The sequence below is a fragment of the Candoia aspera genome, chromosome 2, assembly GCF_035149785.1.
Source record: "Candoia aspera isolate rCanAsp1 chromosome 2, rCanAsp1.hap2, whole genome shotgun sequence".
NCBI classification, from domain to species: Eukaryota; Metazoa; Chordata; class Lepidosauria; order Squamata; family Boidae; genus Candoia; species Candoia aspera.
In genome coordinates this window covers 61,424,236-61,441,345 of record NC_086154.1, presented here as the reverse complement: position 1 = coordinate 61,441,345, position 17,110 = coordinate 61,424,236, and the positions used below count along the sequence as shown (strand labels likewise).

The 17,110-nt window shown below is 41.6% G+C and overlaps 2 protein-coding genes across 5 annotated transcripts in view; both read right to left on the bottom strand.

Annotated features, from left to right (window-relative positions):
* Positions 1–17,110, bottom strand: part of HYAL2 (hyaluronidase 2) — a 138,323-nt gene that overhangs the window by 61,070 nt on the left and 60,143 nt on the right. The window lies entirely within an intron of this gene.
* On the bottom strand, positions 4,789–9,518 carry HYAL3 (hyaluronidase 3). The gene is made up of 3 exons (XM_063291966.1): positions 8,182–9,518; positions 6,717–6,806; positions 4,789–5,785 (listed from the first exon to the last, which is right to left on the bottom strand). Exons 1-3 carry the CDS (start codon positions 9,079–9,081, stop codon positions 5,360–5,362), a joined length of 1,416 nt encoding a protein of 471 aa, XP_063148036.1. The 5' UTR covers positions 9,082–9,518; the 3' UTR covers positions 4,789–5,359.

The following is a 17,110-nucleotide window of genomic DNA, read 5'->3' as shown; positions in this document are numbered from 1 at the left end:
TTTGAGGTTTAGCTGCAAGCCAGCTTTTGCACTTTCTTCTTTCACCTTCATCATAAGGCTCCTCAGTTCCTCTTCGCTTTCAGCCATCAAAGTGGTATCATCTGCATATCTGAGATTGTTAATGTTTCTTCCAGCGATTTTAACTCCAGCCTTGGATTCCTCAAGCCCAGCATGTCGCATGATGTGTTCTGCATACAAGTTGAATAGGTAGGGTGAGAGTATACAACCCTGCCGTACTCCTTTCCCAATCTTAAACCAATCCGTTGTTCCGTGGTCTGTTCTTACTGTTGCTACTTGGTCGTTATACAGATTCTTCAGGAGGCATACAAGATGACTTGGTATCCCCATACCACTAAGAACTTGCCACAATTTGTTATGGTCCACACAGTCAAAGGCTTTAGAATAGTCAATAAAACAGAAATAGATGTTTTTCTGAAACTCCCTGGCTTTTTCCATTATCCAGCAGATACTGGCAATTTGGTCCCTAGTTCCTCTGCCTTTTCTAAACCCAGCTTGTACATCTGGCAATTCTCGCTCCATGAGTTGCTGAAGTCTACCTTGCAGGATCTTGAGCATTACCTTACTGGCATGTGAAATGAGTGCCACTGTTCGATAGTTTGAACATTCTTCAGTGTTTCCCTTTTTTGGTATGGGAATATAAGTTGATTTTTTCCAATCTGATGGCCATTCTTGTGTTTTCCAAATTTGCTGGCATATAGCATGCATTACCTTGACAGCATCATCTTGCAAGAATTACTATTATTACTATTATTATATATTAAACTTATATTTATGAAGATGTGGTGATAGAAACTGTAGCTGCAAAGAATGACAATGATCATCCTGGTCAGAGCTCTCCACTGCAAAGGTTGAGCTTCTTTGTAAATTCAGTATTGGAGAATTGATACTGGCTTCAACACTTCAGGCAAGTGACCAGAAGAGAACATTTTACAGCCAAAACTGTTCAATGCCATCCCCTTCCAGCCTCATTTTTTTCAATCAAGATTAGGAACATTAGGTTCACCCTCCTGAAATACAATCAGCGTAGAACAACGTGCAGCACTCTGCCAGAGAAAATAAATACATGTATAAAGTTATAAACTGTGCCCTTCTCTGGAGAAAGAACTATCACAAACACAGTTAAGTAAGACTAGAGAAAGAAGCAGATTGTTGGTTTTGAGGTCTGTTTTTGTATGTCAGTTGATTGCAATATTTATCTGATACCAGGGTTGTAAGGTTATAGATTCCATCTTTAGTAAGCTTGAAAGAAGAGTGGAATACTAAAAAAAAAATGTAACCAGTGGAAGAACCAGCCAGGACAAACAACTGGAACAGAGGAATTAACCAAGCCATGATGGATATATTATATTAGGCATGTTCAAATGAGTTTATATAGTCTTTCAGATACAATCAAGCAGAAAATTAATTAATTAATTTTTATCCTGCCTTTATTATTATTTTGTATAAATAACTCAAGATGGTAAACATACCAAATACTCCTTCCTCCTCCTATTTTCCCCACAGCAACTACCCTGTGAGGTGAGTTGGGCTGAGAGAGAGTGACTGGCCCAGGGTCACCCAGCCGGCTTTCATGCCTAAGGCGGGCCTAGAACTCACAGCCTCCTGGTTTCTAGCCCGTTGCCTTAACCAACAGGCCAAACTGGCTCTCTAAAAATTAAAATTATATCTCTAAAATTATCTTTTAAAGCAACAATGTGACTTATCATTCAGCTTGTATCAAAACCTGGATCCTGCTATTTCACATTTCAAGAGTAGAATTTAACGTCTAGTTTTCAGACTCTTAGATTGAGGACAAGTGATATTCATTAAATTATAGCTTAATTTTCTTACACTAAAAGACATCTTAAAGGCGAGCAAATTTAACATGGTATGTCTTCGTGAAGTGCAATTCACCCCATGCGTTTCCTGTGTTTTGCTCCTGAATGAAGACTATATTCCCACAACATGCTTAACTGGGTCAACAAGGAAGGTGTTCCTTGGTCATGGAATTCCAAAAAAGAATTAACCCAGTCAGCTAACCACCAGGGGTTAGTTGTAGCCTAAACAGATTAAGGGCCAGGCTTAATCTGGCCCTTAATACATAACCCCCTGAGGGAGGGGTGCTGACTGTCATGTAGGCAAATTGAGTTACCCCAGCCCCTTGCTGTGCTGGAGACAGAAAAGTTTGGCCCTTTTAAAATAAGGAGCAGAATATAGGATGAGAATTCCTGTGAAATCTGTGTACCAAAGTGGGGCAAAATGCAGAACCGCTATGATTCCCTGGTTTATAGTTTGGAATTTCCAGGAATCTGGGGAAAATCCAGGTAATAGAAACAGAGGAAACTTGTGCTAGGTTTAATTTCTATTTTCTGTGTGATGCTTCAGTCTTATTGATTCAACACTTATTTCTTGTATGGATTAGGGAATCATGTGTAATTTCAGTTGTTATTCCATATTTGAGGTTAGGGTTTAATGTATTTTTTTTCTTTAGAATCTCCTTGTGATTTGCAATAATAATTGGATCTCTCTCTTTCTCCCATACCTCTCCAGACTCTGAGAGAATGCCATTTGTAGGAGACTAGTCTCAACTTGTGGCCTGTCTACAGTCTTATATTTTCTTTTTAATTTTTTCTTTCCACGAGTTTGTCCACTGTGGTATACTGTGATCTGGGCAGTTCTGAAGTTTATCTTTTTTCAGTACTGATGGTGTCAGCCTTGTGAGGTAGTCAGTGAAGAAGCATGCCCAGAGGAACTAATTCTACTTTATTGTAAAGCTACATTAACAGAATCTTGGAAATCTGAAAGTACATTTCTCCCCTGTTACCTTTATAGCCCATGAAACTAGGAAGGGTCCCTTCTGAGACATTTGCCATGCCCACATTCCTTCTGTGGGCTCAGTTGCCTCTTATCCAACTGTTTCCCTGACTGTGGCTCTTCCCCCTGTCCCCCAAGGTCATTCCCACATACCATTACAGAGAGTTTCCATTTATATATTTAAAGTTAAAAAGGATATTCTACAATTTTAGCTTGCTTTCGTTAAATCAAGTTTGATTTTATCTTTTGTGAGATTAGTTTATCTCCGAAGGAGGGAAGGAAAGGCTGAACCCTCCAGCCACATGCCTATATGCTACATAGCCATCAGTATGTAGAAATTGTTCCAACGTTTACATTTGAATTTTTTTAATCATCAGAAAGTAGCACAGGGTGTGAGGGCCCTATTTTTCTCATACACCAGGATTAGGAGGTAGGTACCAGGTGAGGCGCCCTCTGGAAAATAGGTGGTGGCAGCAGAAGCTATCACTACCTGCTACCACAAAGCAGAAGGTGGAACCAGGATGTGAAAACCCAGAGAGGCTTTTGAGAGAGGGAGACCTCTAGCCTTCCCCCCCTGCAGGATAAGCCATCTGCTGCAGGATTAAATTGACTTTCTATGATTAGCAATGTTGTGGACCTGCTGATTATGGAACTAAATAATTACTACCTGAAATTGAATGAAATTTTATGGTCCCATGAGGGTATAGGGGGAATGAGGCATGAAAACAAATGGAAATGGGTAGGATTTCGTGACCGCCATCACCCCTGAAATATGTGGTGGTACAGTTTCCAACTACGGCATTATTTGGTTGGGGGGAAGATAGTTTGTTGGTGTTTGCAGTTCTTTTTTCTCTTTTAAAGAGAGAAGAGCAACTTTTCTCAGGAGTAATATAGCTGGGGCTCAGCTTCTAAATAATTGTATTTAAATTAGGCTTAATTCTCCCTTTCTTCACAAACGCAAAGGGCAAGAGAGAAGCCTGAGATGGCACTATCAATAGATGCGGATCAAATTCATGCATCCCTATATTCAGCCACCCATCATGAAACTGGGAGAGAAGGGTAATTTTTAGCCACCAATTACTATCGTTTTTGCAGACAAAATAGAATGTCCTTGTTACAGAGTAGAGCTGAGCAGAAAGGACTCTGAATCTTTCATGAAGTGCTCCGCTAAGTATATCCTAGAAATAGTCAGGAGTAAAACAAAGACTCCAAATTGATAATGGGCTGAGATGACAGACTTCCATCCTACGTTGCTTGCTTACAACTGTAAGGTATGCTTTTGTGAAAGGGAGAGAGAGAAAAACAGTTATGACAGAGCAGATGTGATACAGAGATCTACACATCCATCAACTTTGTGTCACAGTGTTAAAGGAGCAGATGGAATATGCACTGGCTGAATGCCAGTCATACTGGGGGACAATTCATTCCCCCATCTTCTCTCTGTCATGTCAGGTAACATGTCAGAAAAGTGGAAGCAAGTTACATTCCATGAGACAATTGTAGAACTGTTAGAGTGGTGTTTCTCAATGTTGGCAGCTTGAAGATGTGTGGACTTCAGCTCCCAGAATACCCCCAGCCAGCATTCTGGTGGTTGAAGTCCACACACCTTCAAGTTCCCAAGGTTAAGAAACACTGTGTTAGAGTTACTAAACTCTATTTTATCAGATAATCATTACTGCAGTTCCCAAACCTATGGTTGTAGAAGAGGGTGCAAATGGTGCATCCTAGGGAGCATCACTTTTGAGCCCACCCACCTTCCCCCAGAATGGGGAGTGGGCAACATTTTCAATCCCTTCCCTCTTTTATTTATTCTTGGGGAGCTTGGACAGAGTTAAGAGACAAAATGGGTGCCTTAAATCTCACAGATATTTGAGGGTCTATAGTAGAGATCTTTCCATCAGCTGCTATCTGATATTTTTAACTAGGAAGGGAAATTTTTGGATTAAATATGCAATTTCCTGGAAGCAGTTCAGATCATCTTCAGAGAAGTCTTTATTTATGAATATATTATTTAATTCTTGTGTATATATAAAATCATATGGGCTTTTCCCTGCCACAGAGCTACAGTGCCATCTACCCATCCCCTTTAAGTTGACACAAAGCTCTACTGGCATGAAATCAGATGTCTCTCTTGCTGATTCTTATCCTGCCTCTAATATCTCTGTTCCCCATCACTTCCAGTCCCCCTCCAAGGTAATAGGTGACAAAGACTCATATTTTAGATACCTGAACTTAAGGCTGGCCTTGGATGAAGTGCTACTTTAACATGAGTACAGCCAAGGACTTAAGCCTGTCTCCCTCCGGGGCTGGGGTAAGAGGAAGACAATGTCACAGGGATACAGCAATTGCCAGAACATGTTTGTCCTAAGGTTAGATGTAAGTAGGGACAGTGGAGAGAACACGTGGGATGGGGGGGAAGGGTATATAATTATCTGGATATATTCAGGAAATCTGTCACTTCCTTCAATTATCAGGAAACATTCACTCTCTAGAACAAAACCTATCAAGGTTCCCGCTGAATAAAGTGCTGGTTTTGGAGGGATCATTATCTTTCTGTTTCTTCACCATAAATGGAGGGAGGACAGATATTTGATCCCAAGACAATGTCACCATCCTGCACTGCATCATATACATTGTTATACTGTGAAGCTCGGTTATATTTTGGTTTCTCAAAGGGCTCTGTCCACTTTGGCCTCTCACACTGGGTGCCCACCCACTCTGGATAGCATTGACACTGAAAGTGCTCCTGCACGGACAATTTTTGCCCTTGAAAATCTGTCATCCCAAGGTCCACTTCCTGTAGGTCTTCGTCTAGGTGGAGGAAAGCTCTTAATTCACCCAGGTGGCGTCTCACACAACGTCCATTCCCGTGACACAGCTGGTGACTACATCTGTGTGTTGCTGTAGTCACATTACTGACGTAAGGGCCCAGTGTGGTGGTGATATAATGGTGAAGACTCTTGCAGCTGTCCTGGAGAACATAAGGTCAGAATTAGAATTTGGATTTTGAAGAACTGAAGAAGCACCAGGCTGGGTCAGGCCAAGAAAACCATCCATTCCAGCATTCTGTTCCTAGAGCAGTGTTTCTCAACCTTAGCAACTTTAAGATGTGTGGACTTCAACTCCCAGAATTCTCCAGCCAGTCATGCTGGCTGGAGAATTTTGGGAGTTGAAGTCCACACATCTCAAAGTTGCCAAGGTTGAGAAACACTGTCCTAGAGGTACAAGCCAGGTGCTTCTACTCACAAGCAGAATATGGATCACATTAGCATTTTCCACTCCTGGTTCTTAGCAACTAGCATGGAGAGGTACATTGCTATCATTACTGGAGGCAGTACATAGGAATCAAGATGAATAACATTTGATAGTCTTTTCTTCCATGAATTTGATTTAAAAACATCTGGCTTGGCAATCAACATTATATACTGCAGTAGAACATTCCATAATTTGATCTATGTGCTATATAAAATATTGCCTTTTGCCTCTCCTGTATCTCCTATGATTCAGCTTTACTTGGTCACCATGGATTCTAATACTGTAATAGAAGAAGGCAACGTTGTCCTCTTTTCTCTGAACACACATCCATTTTATGCACTTCATTATGTCCCCTCAAACACTTTTCAAGCTGAAAATGTTACAGGTGTTGGGCCATTTGCACAGAGATGTTAACAATTTCCTTCCATAAAAGCACTGTAGATAGAGAATTAGTGAAACCTCACTGTGGGGAAAACAAATTACTTCATGAACTTATTTTGCCTAAACTTGGGTTTAAAGCTGGATAGGATCTACCAAATAGCTGCTGGGAATGCCACTGGTGTGGAGGAAGAGGAGGTACGTATTTGTTTCCTGCCCAAGGTTCACTTTCACATTAAGGAGCATAAAAATCTTTCATAAATACTCACAAGTGACTGGGAATAGGAGAGGTCACCCCAGAGCACAACTCCAGCAGTGCCAAGTGCTGCACTTTCTCCAATTGTATTTATCAAGTCAGCCTGAATCAAACAAAAGAAAGAAGAGAACCCTTGTTACCGAATAGCTCTACATGAGACGTTCAAGTTACGATTTTAGTGATATTAAGCCCCTATTAAGCTGGTTTCAATGGAGCATAAAGACCTATTTTCAGAGACCCAGAGGTATAGCCTGATCTTTCCCCATACAGATACCCCAAATTGGTACTTTCCAGATGAATTGGGCTTCAGCTGGCATAACTGGGTACTGGAGTCTAAAACGGCTGGAGGACTACCAGCTTGGGAAAGGCTGATATAGCAAGCCAGAAACCTTACTGCTCATGGGAGACACTTCTGTCCCATTGAATTCATTGGTCAAACAAGTCTTGCCATGTTTTATCATGGCTGAAGAGCCTGACATATGTGTTTGACCATTGTGCAAAATAACAAGTGAATGTCTATAATTCAGGCAATAATCATTTTTTAGTTTTGTGTACACATTTCTGAAACACTTAAAGTAATTAAACCAGTGTTTCTCAACCTGGGCTGGGGAATTCTGGGAGATGAAGTCCACACATCTTAAAGTTGCCCAGGTTGAGAAACACTGAATTAAACTAATACTTTACATAACATTAAAGATGTGGTGTGGGAAAATATCTATAGGATATTCTGATACTTTATTTTCTGCAAAAAAATTCCCAACTTCTATTACGAATACAAAATTTCCAATTATGCATAGTGTAACTTACATGAGATTTTTTTTTCAAAGCAGACTGAACATTTTCTGATGCAAACTATGGAAATTATTTGCATAGAATTCTTTTCTTTAAAACAAATCCAATTCACATTTTTCAGGAAAATCTGTATCACTGAATAGCACTATAGTCAGGATAACAATCTAACAACAACAAGAGGGCAAACTCCTCTTATTTAATCATTCAGCAGTTTAATTTATTCAGGAAAAGGTTTCATTTATCTCTATAACTGTTCCTTTAATAAGTAGCTTTTTCTTTCTATTAAAACAACAGCTTCTTATCTGGAAAATTAATGAATGGACCTTAGTTACTGCAGTTCCATTTTTAAACATACTAATTTTAATATTGCAATTGGATGACTCAGGCTCAGATATAGTTACTGAATGGCCATGAACCAGGAAGTTTCTCCCAAATTTGATCTACTCCAAGGGTAATTGGAAGAATACAGTACAGTGGCGACAGCAGAGTGGGCAGGTGGGGGAACCACGTATGCCACTCAGGGCTACTTTGGAGAAAAAGTGAGATAAAACGTAACGAATGATTCATGTACAGTAGAAGTAAATACAGTTCAAAAAATATTTTCCAGCCAAACGGTAGATGTAACCATTATTTACAACCCCTGGGGCTATTATTACCCGCTTCTCTGAGTGCCCCAGAGTGCTTACCTCAGCTAGATACCTTGAAGAACGCCTGTAGGAAACCCTGGAATATGGTATCACAGGAAGGGGCTGCTCTATGCCAAACTGTGCCACTCGGAATGCCTCTCTGAGACGGTGATGTATATAATGCTGGCGGAGTGAAGATGGTAGTTTCGGTGGAAGGTAGATACTAGGATAGAGGGCTGAGGAGACCTTCCACAACCACATGAGCTGATCATTCCACTGGACCTCCTTGGGATTACAGTGGCCAGTGTAGTTCTTCTCTTTCTCCCAGTTGTCATTGAAGCAATCGGGAAACCTGTAGAAGCCCCAAAAACCATGTGGTCTTAGCTTCTTTCCCAGAGCTAGTGTTGTCTCCATTAGCACCCAAGCAGCCTGTTCAAACTCTACCTCAGCCAAGTAAGATTGTCCCTCAGGGGAAAGTCCATGAAATCTTTCCCTCACCCATTGTTTAGAGGCCTCCTTATACACCTTCTTGGGCCCCCAGTTTCTTCTCCAGAGAGGCCGCCACTCCTCCCAGTCTACTACTGCCAGACCTTGGAAGTCATTGTTCAAGAGTTCCGTGATTTCCTCAGCGGCCCTCTCTAGGTGTCTCTTCAGATTAATGTTCTGAGGGATCCCCCCATTATGCCATTCACCCTGTGAGGATATGTAGGGATACAGTCCAAACTTGTTTTTATAAAAAATTGTTATGTTCTGTCCACGAAACACATTGCCTTTGTTCTCCACAATGCCATAGACTTCTAGAGGTAATCTGATTCCAAAATGCTCTTGACATCTGGCTGTGGGTAAGTTCCACACCACGACAAATGGCTCATCCTGGATGATGGGTCTGGCAGCTGCCAGAGGTCTAACAGCTGCAAAACAGAGGGTGATGTAGATCCAGATAGTTCTCTCCAGGATCATGGTGGATGGAATAAGCTGATGTCTCCTCTGGAACTCCTCCAGCTTTGTTCATAAATGCATCCCCTGACAGGGAGAAAGGGGATGATAGGTTAAATAAAATCTGTCTGCCCCTTATTTACAGATCACTACCAACTCAATAGCACATAATAATAATTTAAAAAAAATTAAATTAAATTAAATTAAATTAAATTAAATTAATCAAATCAAATCACTAGATAACAAGGCCTCATAATTGTAGCAGTTAAAATGTCAGATTAGAATTGGGGAGACCCAGTTTTGCCTCCTCACTCAGAATAACCAATGAGTTGTACTATGGACAGCAGTACAAATTTAAAGTCATACTATTCATGAATCACTGGCTGACTTCAGGACAGTCATTATTTCTCAAACTATCACCCTCTCACAAGGTTACTTACTGTGGAATAAAATGATGAAGGGGTGGGTGAAGAGACCCATATGTATTCTTTGTGGAAAAACAGAATAGAAATATAATCAATTAATCAATCAATTAATTTACTCAAGCTATCTGACATATTCATTGTACAAGCTATGCTTTACTCTGAGAATCTGGATTTAGAATGATTTCATAATAGCACTACTTTGTTTAACACAGAGTAGGAAGTGTGCAGCTTCTGGTCTAATCAAAAGTTCTCTACAAATGCTTTGTTCAGACATGCGAGAAGGACCACGTGCTGCTTTCCTAAAAGCCTGCTAGTGAGCAGGGAGAGAAAAGGGGTCAGAACTAGAGGGGTTAAAACAACTGCCAAAAGAAGAAAAGAAAGCATCGCCCTAGATGATTCGGAATCAGGTTAGAATAGTTCCAAATCAAGAATTATTTCTATCAGCTTTGTAGACATCTGTGATCTTTGGAGATAGTCCACCTCTCCAGCCCATGGCTTGCAAAATGTTGCTTTGTGACAGCTGGGAAACAGGCCTTCCTTGTGGTGGGCACGTCCTGTGGAACCACCACCTCCCCTTTGCAATAAACCAGGCCTTAGGTGTGCGTTTAGGTAACTTTGAAAATACATCTCTGTATTGACCTTCCCCAACCACTACCTGTCCCTAATATTTGTCTTTTTAAGTGATGCTTTTCACGTTTTAATGTTCTATAACCGCTGTAAAACACTTAAGGAAACTGAGAAGTGGCATTCAAATCATAACATAACGAAAGACAAGAGATGGGCTTCAGCATGGCCCACTGCTGGCATGTGGTTCCTAGGGAATGTGGCTGGGGACAAAAGGTTCCCCACAGCTGTCTGAGCACATCTAGGCAGGGGAAGAAGCTCCTCAGGAGATAAATACAGACTAAATTTGAAAGGTGGAAATAATGAGAATTTTTAAGTGGGAACTGCCTGACAAAAACTGGTGTTAACTAGACTGACCTAAAGTTAAATCACACAGACATTGCTGGGAGGAATGACTCTGTGGCAGCTATGCATCTTCCCAACCACGATGTGCAAGATCCAGTCTGGCAGCTTCCACTTGGTGGCTTGGATTTGTTTGTTCTGGGAATATCTAGCCTAAGAAACAGCAGACCAATCTCTTTTTACAGTTTTAATAGCTAGCTTGCATTGACCTGGGCTTTTGACTTCTCCAAAATTGTTGTTTGGAAAGAAATCCAGGTACGCTAAAATGCAATCTTCCTGTTCTGGCATCAAAGAGATGTCAATTCCCACAAACGTCAGCCAGGAAATTATGGGAACTAATGCCCTCCCTCACTTGGAAGGTACTAGATCGGGGCAGGCGGGAATAGAGCATTTCCTGCAATCCAAACTTTCTGATTAATCCTAAATGGCTTCAAGTAAGAACCACAAACTCACCATGTAGTTGACAAGTCAATATCAAACTGTTTCATGCGTGTATCGTAGCAGAAGCAACAGGGCTGAAACTCAAGCTTCACTGTAGACCAGAGAATTAATTCTCTGATATTTCACTGGCACTTTGGAGCTCTAAATTAGCAACCATGTCCCTGATCAGCGTGGGAATACTTCAACAGTCACCTCACCATTTGACAATATTTCCTGTTAGCGGTAAGGCAATGGGTCTTTCTTCTAGCTTCTTTTTCACATGTTGTGCAACCTCCATGCCTGTGATACAATGTTCCTGTTTCTGTTTTGTTTCTTTGTCTGATCTGTGTTTTTGTACAAGAAATATGCTAACAGTGATTATTCTGCTAAAATATATACACTGTCTCTCATTTAAGCAAAGATGTCTGGACATCTACCCATGCTTCTATGCATGAAAGTGTACAGACATGGAAGCAAGTAGCTTTTATCTTGGGGAAGGTAGAAATAGCTCAAGGAGTGCTCTTGAAAACCAGGAACTGAACAGTATTGTGTCCAGAATAATAGGACACTTGTAAAAGCCCTCCTTGATGCTCCATGTGAATATCTGAAATGAGAGGTGCTGGATTGTAATTTTGCTTAGACTAAACTACCGTGGAGAGCCAGTTTGGTGTAGCGGTTAAGGCTAGAAACCAGGAGACCGTGAGTTCTAGTCCCGCCTTAGGCACAAAGCCAGCTGGGTGACCTTGGGCCAGTCTCTCTCAGCCCCAGGAAGCAGGCAAGGGCAAACCCCTTCTGAAAATCTAGCCAATAAAACTGCAGAGACTTGTCCAGGACTCAGAACAGATTCAAAGACACCAAAAACAAAAACCTTATATTCTGAAAAGCACTAAATTGGAAATATATTGGATTCAGCTATTCAGTAATGGGAGCGCAATACTTTGCACAAGCTTAGAAGAACACCCCTTTCTGTCCCTGCTGCAAAGCAATGCTCTGGCTCCAAAAGTCATGATTTTAGCTTGGCTCAAATGAATGTGAGAAAATGAATGAGTGCAATTTTCCTGTCCCTGAGCAAGTCACAGGGTACACTTTGTCCTCTTTCATACACTGTCCAGAATCTGCTTCTAATGACACAAATGTCTATTAGGCTAAGGATCTATTTGGCTCTCACGGATAAAGGCCATAGAAGTTTAGTAGGACAAAGTTCAAAGGTAGGCTAAGTTCAAAAATACTGTCAGTTTGGAGCTTTAAAAAAAACCCTCTGATTCAAAACATCCTGTTTGGATTTCCATGACTTTATTATACCTTATCCTCCAAGAGGCACTGTCTGATTAATGACCCTCATCAGCCTGGATGCTGATGTGTCCAAACATAAATACTGGATTCCTTTGGTCAAAGGTGCAAGACAAAACCAGGAGTCTAAAGATTCTAGACAATTGAGCATTTAACTCTGGACCCAATTTTGTCCTGGCTTGCAGACCTAAGATGGAAAAAGCAGGTTGGGATTACCTTGTAATAATAGGAGCGACAAACATACTTGTTTCACTGCTATTACTGTATCTGTGGATAGCCAGTTGGTGACTCTATTTCAGATGACTCTGTCTCTTCTGGAAAAAGAAAGGCCAGGGGAAACTTTGCAGGGTCATTGTGAGGACTGTTCTAGGCATCTGTGGGATACAATTGCTTAGAACTACATTCTGGCTGGGTGGGCCCTATGGAATTATGTGGGGAGAACTTGAGCCTGTTAGTCCTGAGGAAGTAGCAGGTTCTTGGGGCTTTGAGTTCTGCCATCTGTGCCACCTGTTCCTCCTGAGTGGTGAAGATCTCTTTGGAGATAACATGTAGTTGGATCCAAGTGATGCTGAATGCTTCTTTGGGGAGGGGATGGTTCTGCCTGCTTTGAAGGAAGCAGTGGTTCACCCTCTCCTCAAGAAGCCATCACTGGATCCAACAGTAAGGAACAATGTTCACCTGGTCTCCCACCTTCCCTTTTTACGGAAGGTTGTTGAGAAGGTGGTAGGCTTGCAGCTCCAAAGGGTCCTGCAGTAAATTATCTAGACCCTCTACAGTTGGGTTTCAGGCTGGATTATACTACTGCCACAGCATTGATCATGCTTGTAGATGATTTCAGGTGGACTTGGGACCAAGATGTTGTATTTGTCTTGGCCCTCCATCTCCCAGTGACCTTTGATGCCATTGACCATGTTATCCTCCTCGAACAGCTTAGGGGGTTGAAAGTGCAGGGCATAGTATTGCAGTGGTTCTCCTCCTTCTTCTGAGGCTGTTTCCAGTTGGGGAGGGGTGTTGAGCCCTAGGTCTCTGTCTTGCAGGTTGCCTCATGGCTCAACTTTCTCTCCAATCCTATTTAACATCCTACATGAAGCTGCCAGGTGAGGTACTGTAATTTGTTGGCATGGGGCTAAGTATCATCAGTATGCTGACAATACTCAATTACACATCTCTCCCAGGTTGTCCAAGTGATGCTGTCAAGGTTCTTTCCTCTGCTTGGAGGCTGTGAGGGCTTGGGATGGGGAAGAACAGGCTGTGATTCAACCCCAGCAAGACTGAGTGGCTACAGATTTTAGGCCCCCCTGGATCTGATTTTCCATATTTGACTGGATGTGGCAGCACTCCACCAGACAGAGTTGGTGTGCAATTTGAGATCTTCCTGGACTCATAGCTCCTGCTTGAGGAGCAGGTGGCAGCTGTGGCCAGGAGGGACTGACCACAAATTCATTTGTGCACTAGTTATGCTTGTTCTTGGATCAGGAGGGTCTTCTCACAGTAATTCATGCTTTTCTGGTTGGACTATTGCAACATACTCCACATGGGGCTGCCCCTGAAAAGCATTCAGAAGTTACAGCTGGTCCATGGTATGCCCATGTAAACTGGCTGCTACATGAACCAGCAGGATGGGCATACTCTGGCTCCCTCCCATGAAACAACATTGTCTAGTGTGACTGGGGAGGCATACCTTATCAGTCATGACACCTGCCTTTTGGATCAACCTTCCTGAGTTTTGGATGGCCCTGACCTTATTGGCCTTCTAGAAGACCTTGAAGACCTGGCTTTTCCATCAGTTGCTGGGGCCAGGATGTTAGTGGAGCCCAGCATATATGTGTTTTTGCTGCAAAATAATTTGTGAAATTTGGGCATTTTTAATTATGTGCTGCCTTATAGTTTCTGCATTGTGCGATTTTATGTACCAGTTTTGTTAGGTGCCCAGAGTTATTTGGTTAAGATAGGTGGCCATATAAGTTCTTTAAATAAACGTATCAGTCTAATCTTATGAAATGGGCTTTGAGCAGTCAAAGTATATTCTGTCTTTTGAGCTCAGGGAAAAAGCCATAGAATAAGATTACATAGCAAAAAGCTTGGCTTTATTTACCTAATGTAATCAATTCTGAAGTGTATGAAGTCAGTCTTTAAAGAGTTTCTTACTATTTTTTGTGACCAAAAGTTTGGGAAGTTTAAAGAATTACACTGTTTTGTGATCTTTTAAGTCGACCTGAAAAAAAAATTATCCTAAGCTAAACTTTGATTCACACATACACACACACACACACGACTTCTTTTAAGTACACTTTTTCCATATGCATGCCAAAGAACCTTTGTGTTTCACTGATGGAGACAATTCCATCACAGTCAGTTGGTTTTTATATGCTAAGCCATTATTTTTTTCAGCCAGCAAATCTAGAATGTCCTCTCTGCCACCTGATGCCACCCCAGCACTTAGCAGCACCTAATGCAAATGCCCACAACCTCTTTCCACATTTCAGCTTAGGACCGTTTCTAAACATAGATTCCACAGCTTCAGCAACCCCTCTTTTTCTCCTCTCCTTGCCCTTTGCTTTACCATCTTCTTGGAAAAGATAGGCACAAAAAAGCAGAGAGCGAAGATCCTTCCTACATAATTTTTAATATAAGGTCCAACATACTTTGGGCCCAAGACTCCTTTCCTAAGGCCATTTCTCCTGACTGTTTGCAACTTGCTTCTCTCGTGTTTCAGGAAGAACCAACTACAAAATGCATTCGGCCACATAATAAATATTACTTAAGCTGGAGAAACACTTCTCCTTTTATCTGTGGATTTCTCATCTCTTTGATGAAAAGATCTGAAGAACTTTGAAGCACAAACATTCTTTTCTAACGTTTCATCTAATGAGGAAAGTATGTGTTTTAGGCATTCTTCTTACATAAATCAACTTTTAAGAACAGATTATTATTTGCACTGTTCTAATATTCTGCAAAATGTAGCACTGAAGTAGTTCTGTCAGTTAAATCTGAAAAGCACTAATCACATGCAACAGCCATGTTGCCACTAGAAAAAGAACAGCACTATAAGCTGGACAGTGCAGTGTTTCTTAATAGCAAATCTAGCATGCTCAGTGGGATGGGGCTAAGAGTCCTTTTCATATCTTCACTGTACAGTAACTCTGTTTGCAAAATTTTATGGGGCAATAGAAAAACATTTTCAAATCATGGCACACTTTTCACAGTGGAGTCCTTGGTGTTCTCTGAGCTTGAATGGTGTGTAAATGTGGTTTATCTCTGTGTCTATTGATGGCCGATCACAAACCCACAAAGTACTGATCATAAACCCACATATTGATCAGCCATCAATAGACAGAGATAAACCACATTTACACACCATTCAAAAGAGAGAATAAAAAAGCTAAGAAGGAAACAAAAAGACCAGAACCCATCTCCTCCAGCAGCCAACACCCAGATAAGCAGGGGTTAACCCTAGCCAAACAATCAAGCAGAAAACCATACCCTAATCAAGGAACTACCAAGGAGAAAACCCCCACCCCCACCCCCACCAACACTGGCAGGGCAAGCTACTGTATAAAAACAAGGAGCAAGCCCCACACTCACCAGCACTGAGGATGTGACCTAGTTGGATAATGAAACATCTGCAAGCAAACAACCAAGCTCAGAGAGCACCAGGGACTCCACAGTTGAACCCTGAGCTACAGATATTCTCTTCTGTTGGAACACTTTTCACAACTTTTTCTATTTATTCTCTCTCTCTCTCTCTCTTCACCAACCCATATATGCATAAAGGAGGAAAAGTGTAATAGTGTCACAATCTTCTGAGTGGCAATGGGAAGGGCACCAGATTGGGGTTAACTGTACTAAACTTGATGTGCTATATGTTGAGGGCAATGCCAGCTTTTGTAACGCAGTACACTTTATATTGAGGACTTCTATCTCATTCCATTTGCCTGAAAAAAACTCAGATAAGCTTACCTTAACAGCAAGTAAAACACCAGCTCTATATTAATCTGAAAGAAGGCACCATAAAGCACTATGAATAGGAGTAAGTCATAAAGCATTATTGCCTGGCTATCCTTCAATAAAACAATGCAACAATGGGAAATGGTTTTTTGTTCCATGCTGTTATCTCAGAAGTAGCCCAAGTCTTTTCTACTTCCTGGAGCAACAGGCTACCTTGTTCTCAGCTGCTCTCTCAAGTACTGTCAATGCTCCAGGACAGATGAGTGTAGGATTCCAGATTAACTGCATGCTCATATGGGGAAAATACATATATTCCCTATATAAAGGGAAGATTATCTGTGATGTGAGCTTTGCATTTAGGGAACTTCAAAAAATAACTTTTTTGATGAGAACTTTCCATATGCTCAAAAAGGAAACAGTACAAGGTTCAGTGATAACTCTCCAAGCCACACTTACTGGGTCTTTTCCCACTTGCAGTTAACCACAGCACGTCCCCATGATCTTGCCTTTCTCTTGTCTCCAACCCACAGCTGAGGCATCTTGAAGTCTTCTTTAGATGTTCCAGCATTGGTGTTCTCCTCCTTCAGTAGCCACCAAGCAAGAGCAGCTTTTCTGTTGCAGAAGCCCATCAACTGCATGCTCATATGGCACTGATGGCAGATCTCAGCCTGGCACTTGTTGGCCACTGGTCATGTTATCTAAGTCAATAGCGCAACCATGGCCCTATCTTTTGACACTCTCCTGCAGGGCCATTCTGCTCAGGGCCTGCAGAAGCATTTTGGAAGTCTTTCTTCCAAAATGGGATTTCACCCATTTTCTGGCTGAGATGACTTGGATCAGCCCAAATTACAGCTGACCATCCATGATGGAGTGGGGTGGGGGGCTACACGATGAAGCAGAAAAGAGCCTGTTCTCTCTCTGCCACTTCATGGTGCAATACCCACATCTGTCAGGCAGTGCTTGAACTTGGGTTTAGTGCTCTTCTAGAAGGGGGGTGCATAATG

Excerpts from the sequence above, each read along its gene's own strand:
- HYAL3 (XM_063291966.1), bottom strand. The coding sequence starts at position 9,081 with ATGATCCTGGAGAGAACTATCTGGATCTACATCACCCTCTGTTTTGCA. Across the intron at positions 6,807-8,181 it reads CTTCAAGGTATCTAGCTGAG|GCTGACTTGATAAATACAAT; the intron begins GTAAGCACTCTG and ends TGTTTGATTCAG. Across the intron at positions 5,786-6,716 it reads TCTCCTATTCCCAGTCACTT|GACAGCTGCAAGAGTCTTCA; the intron begins GTGAGTATTTAT and ends TATGTTCTCCAG.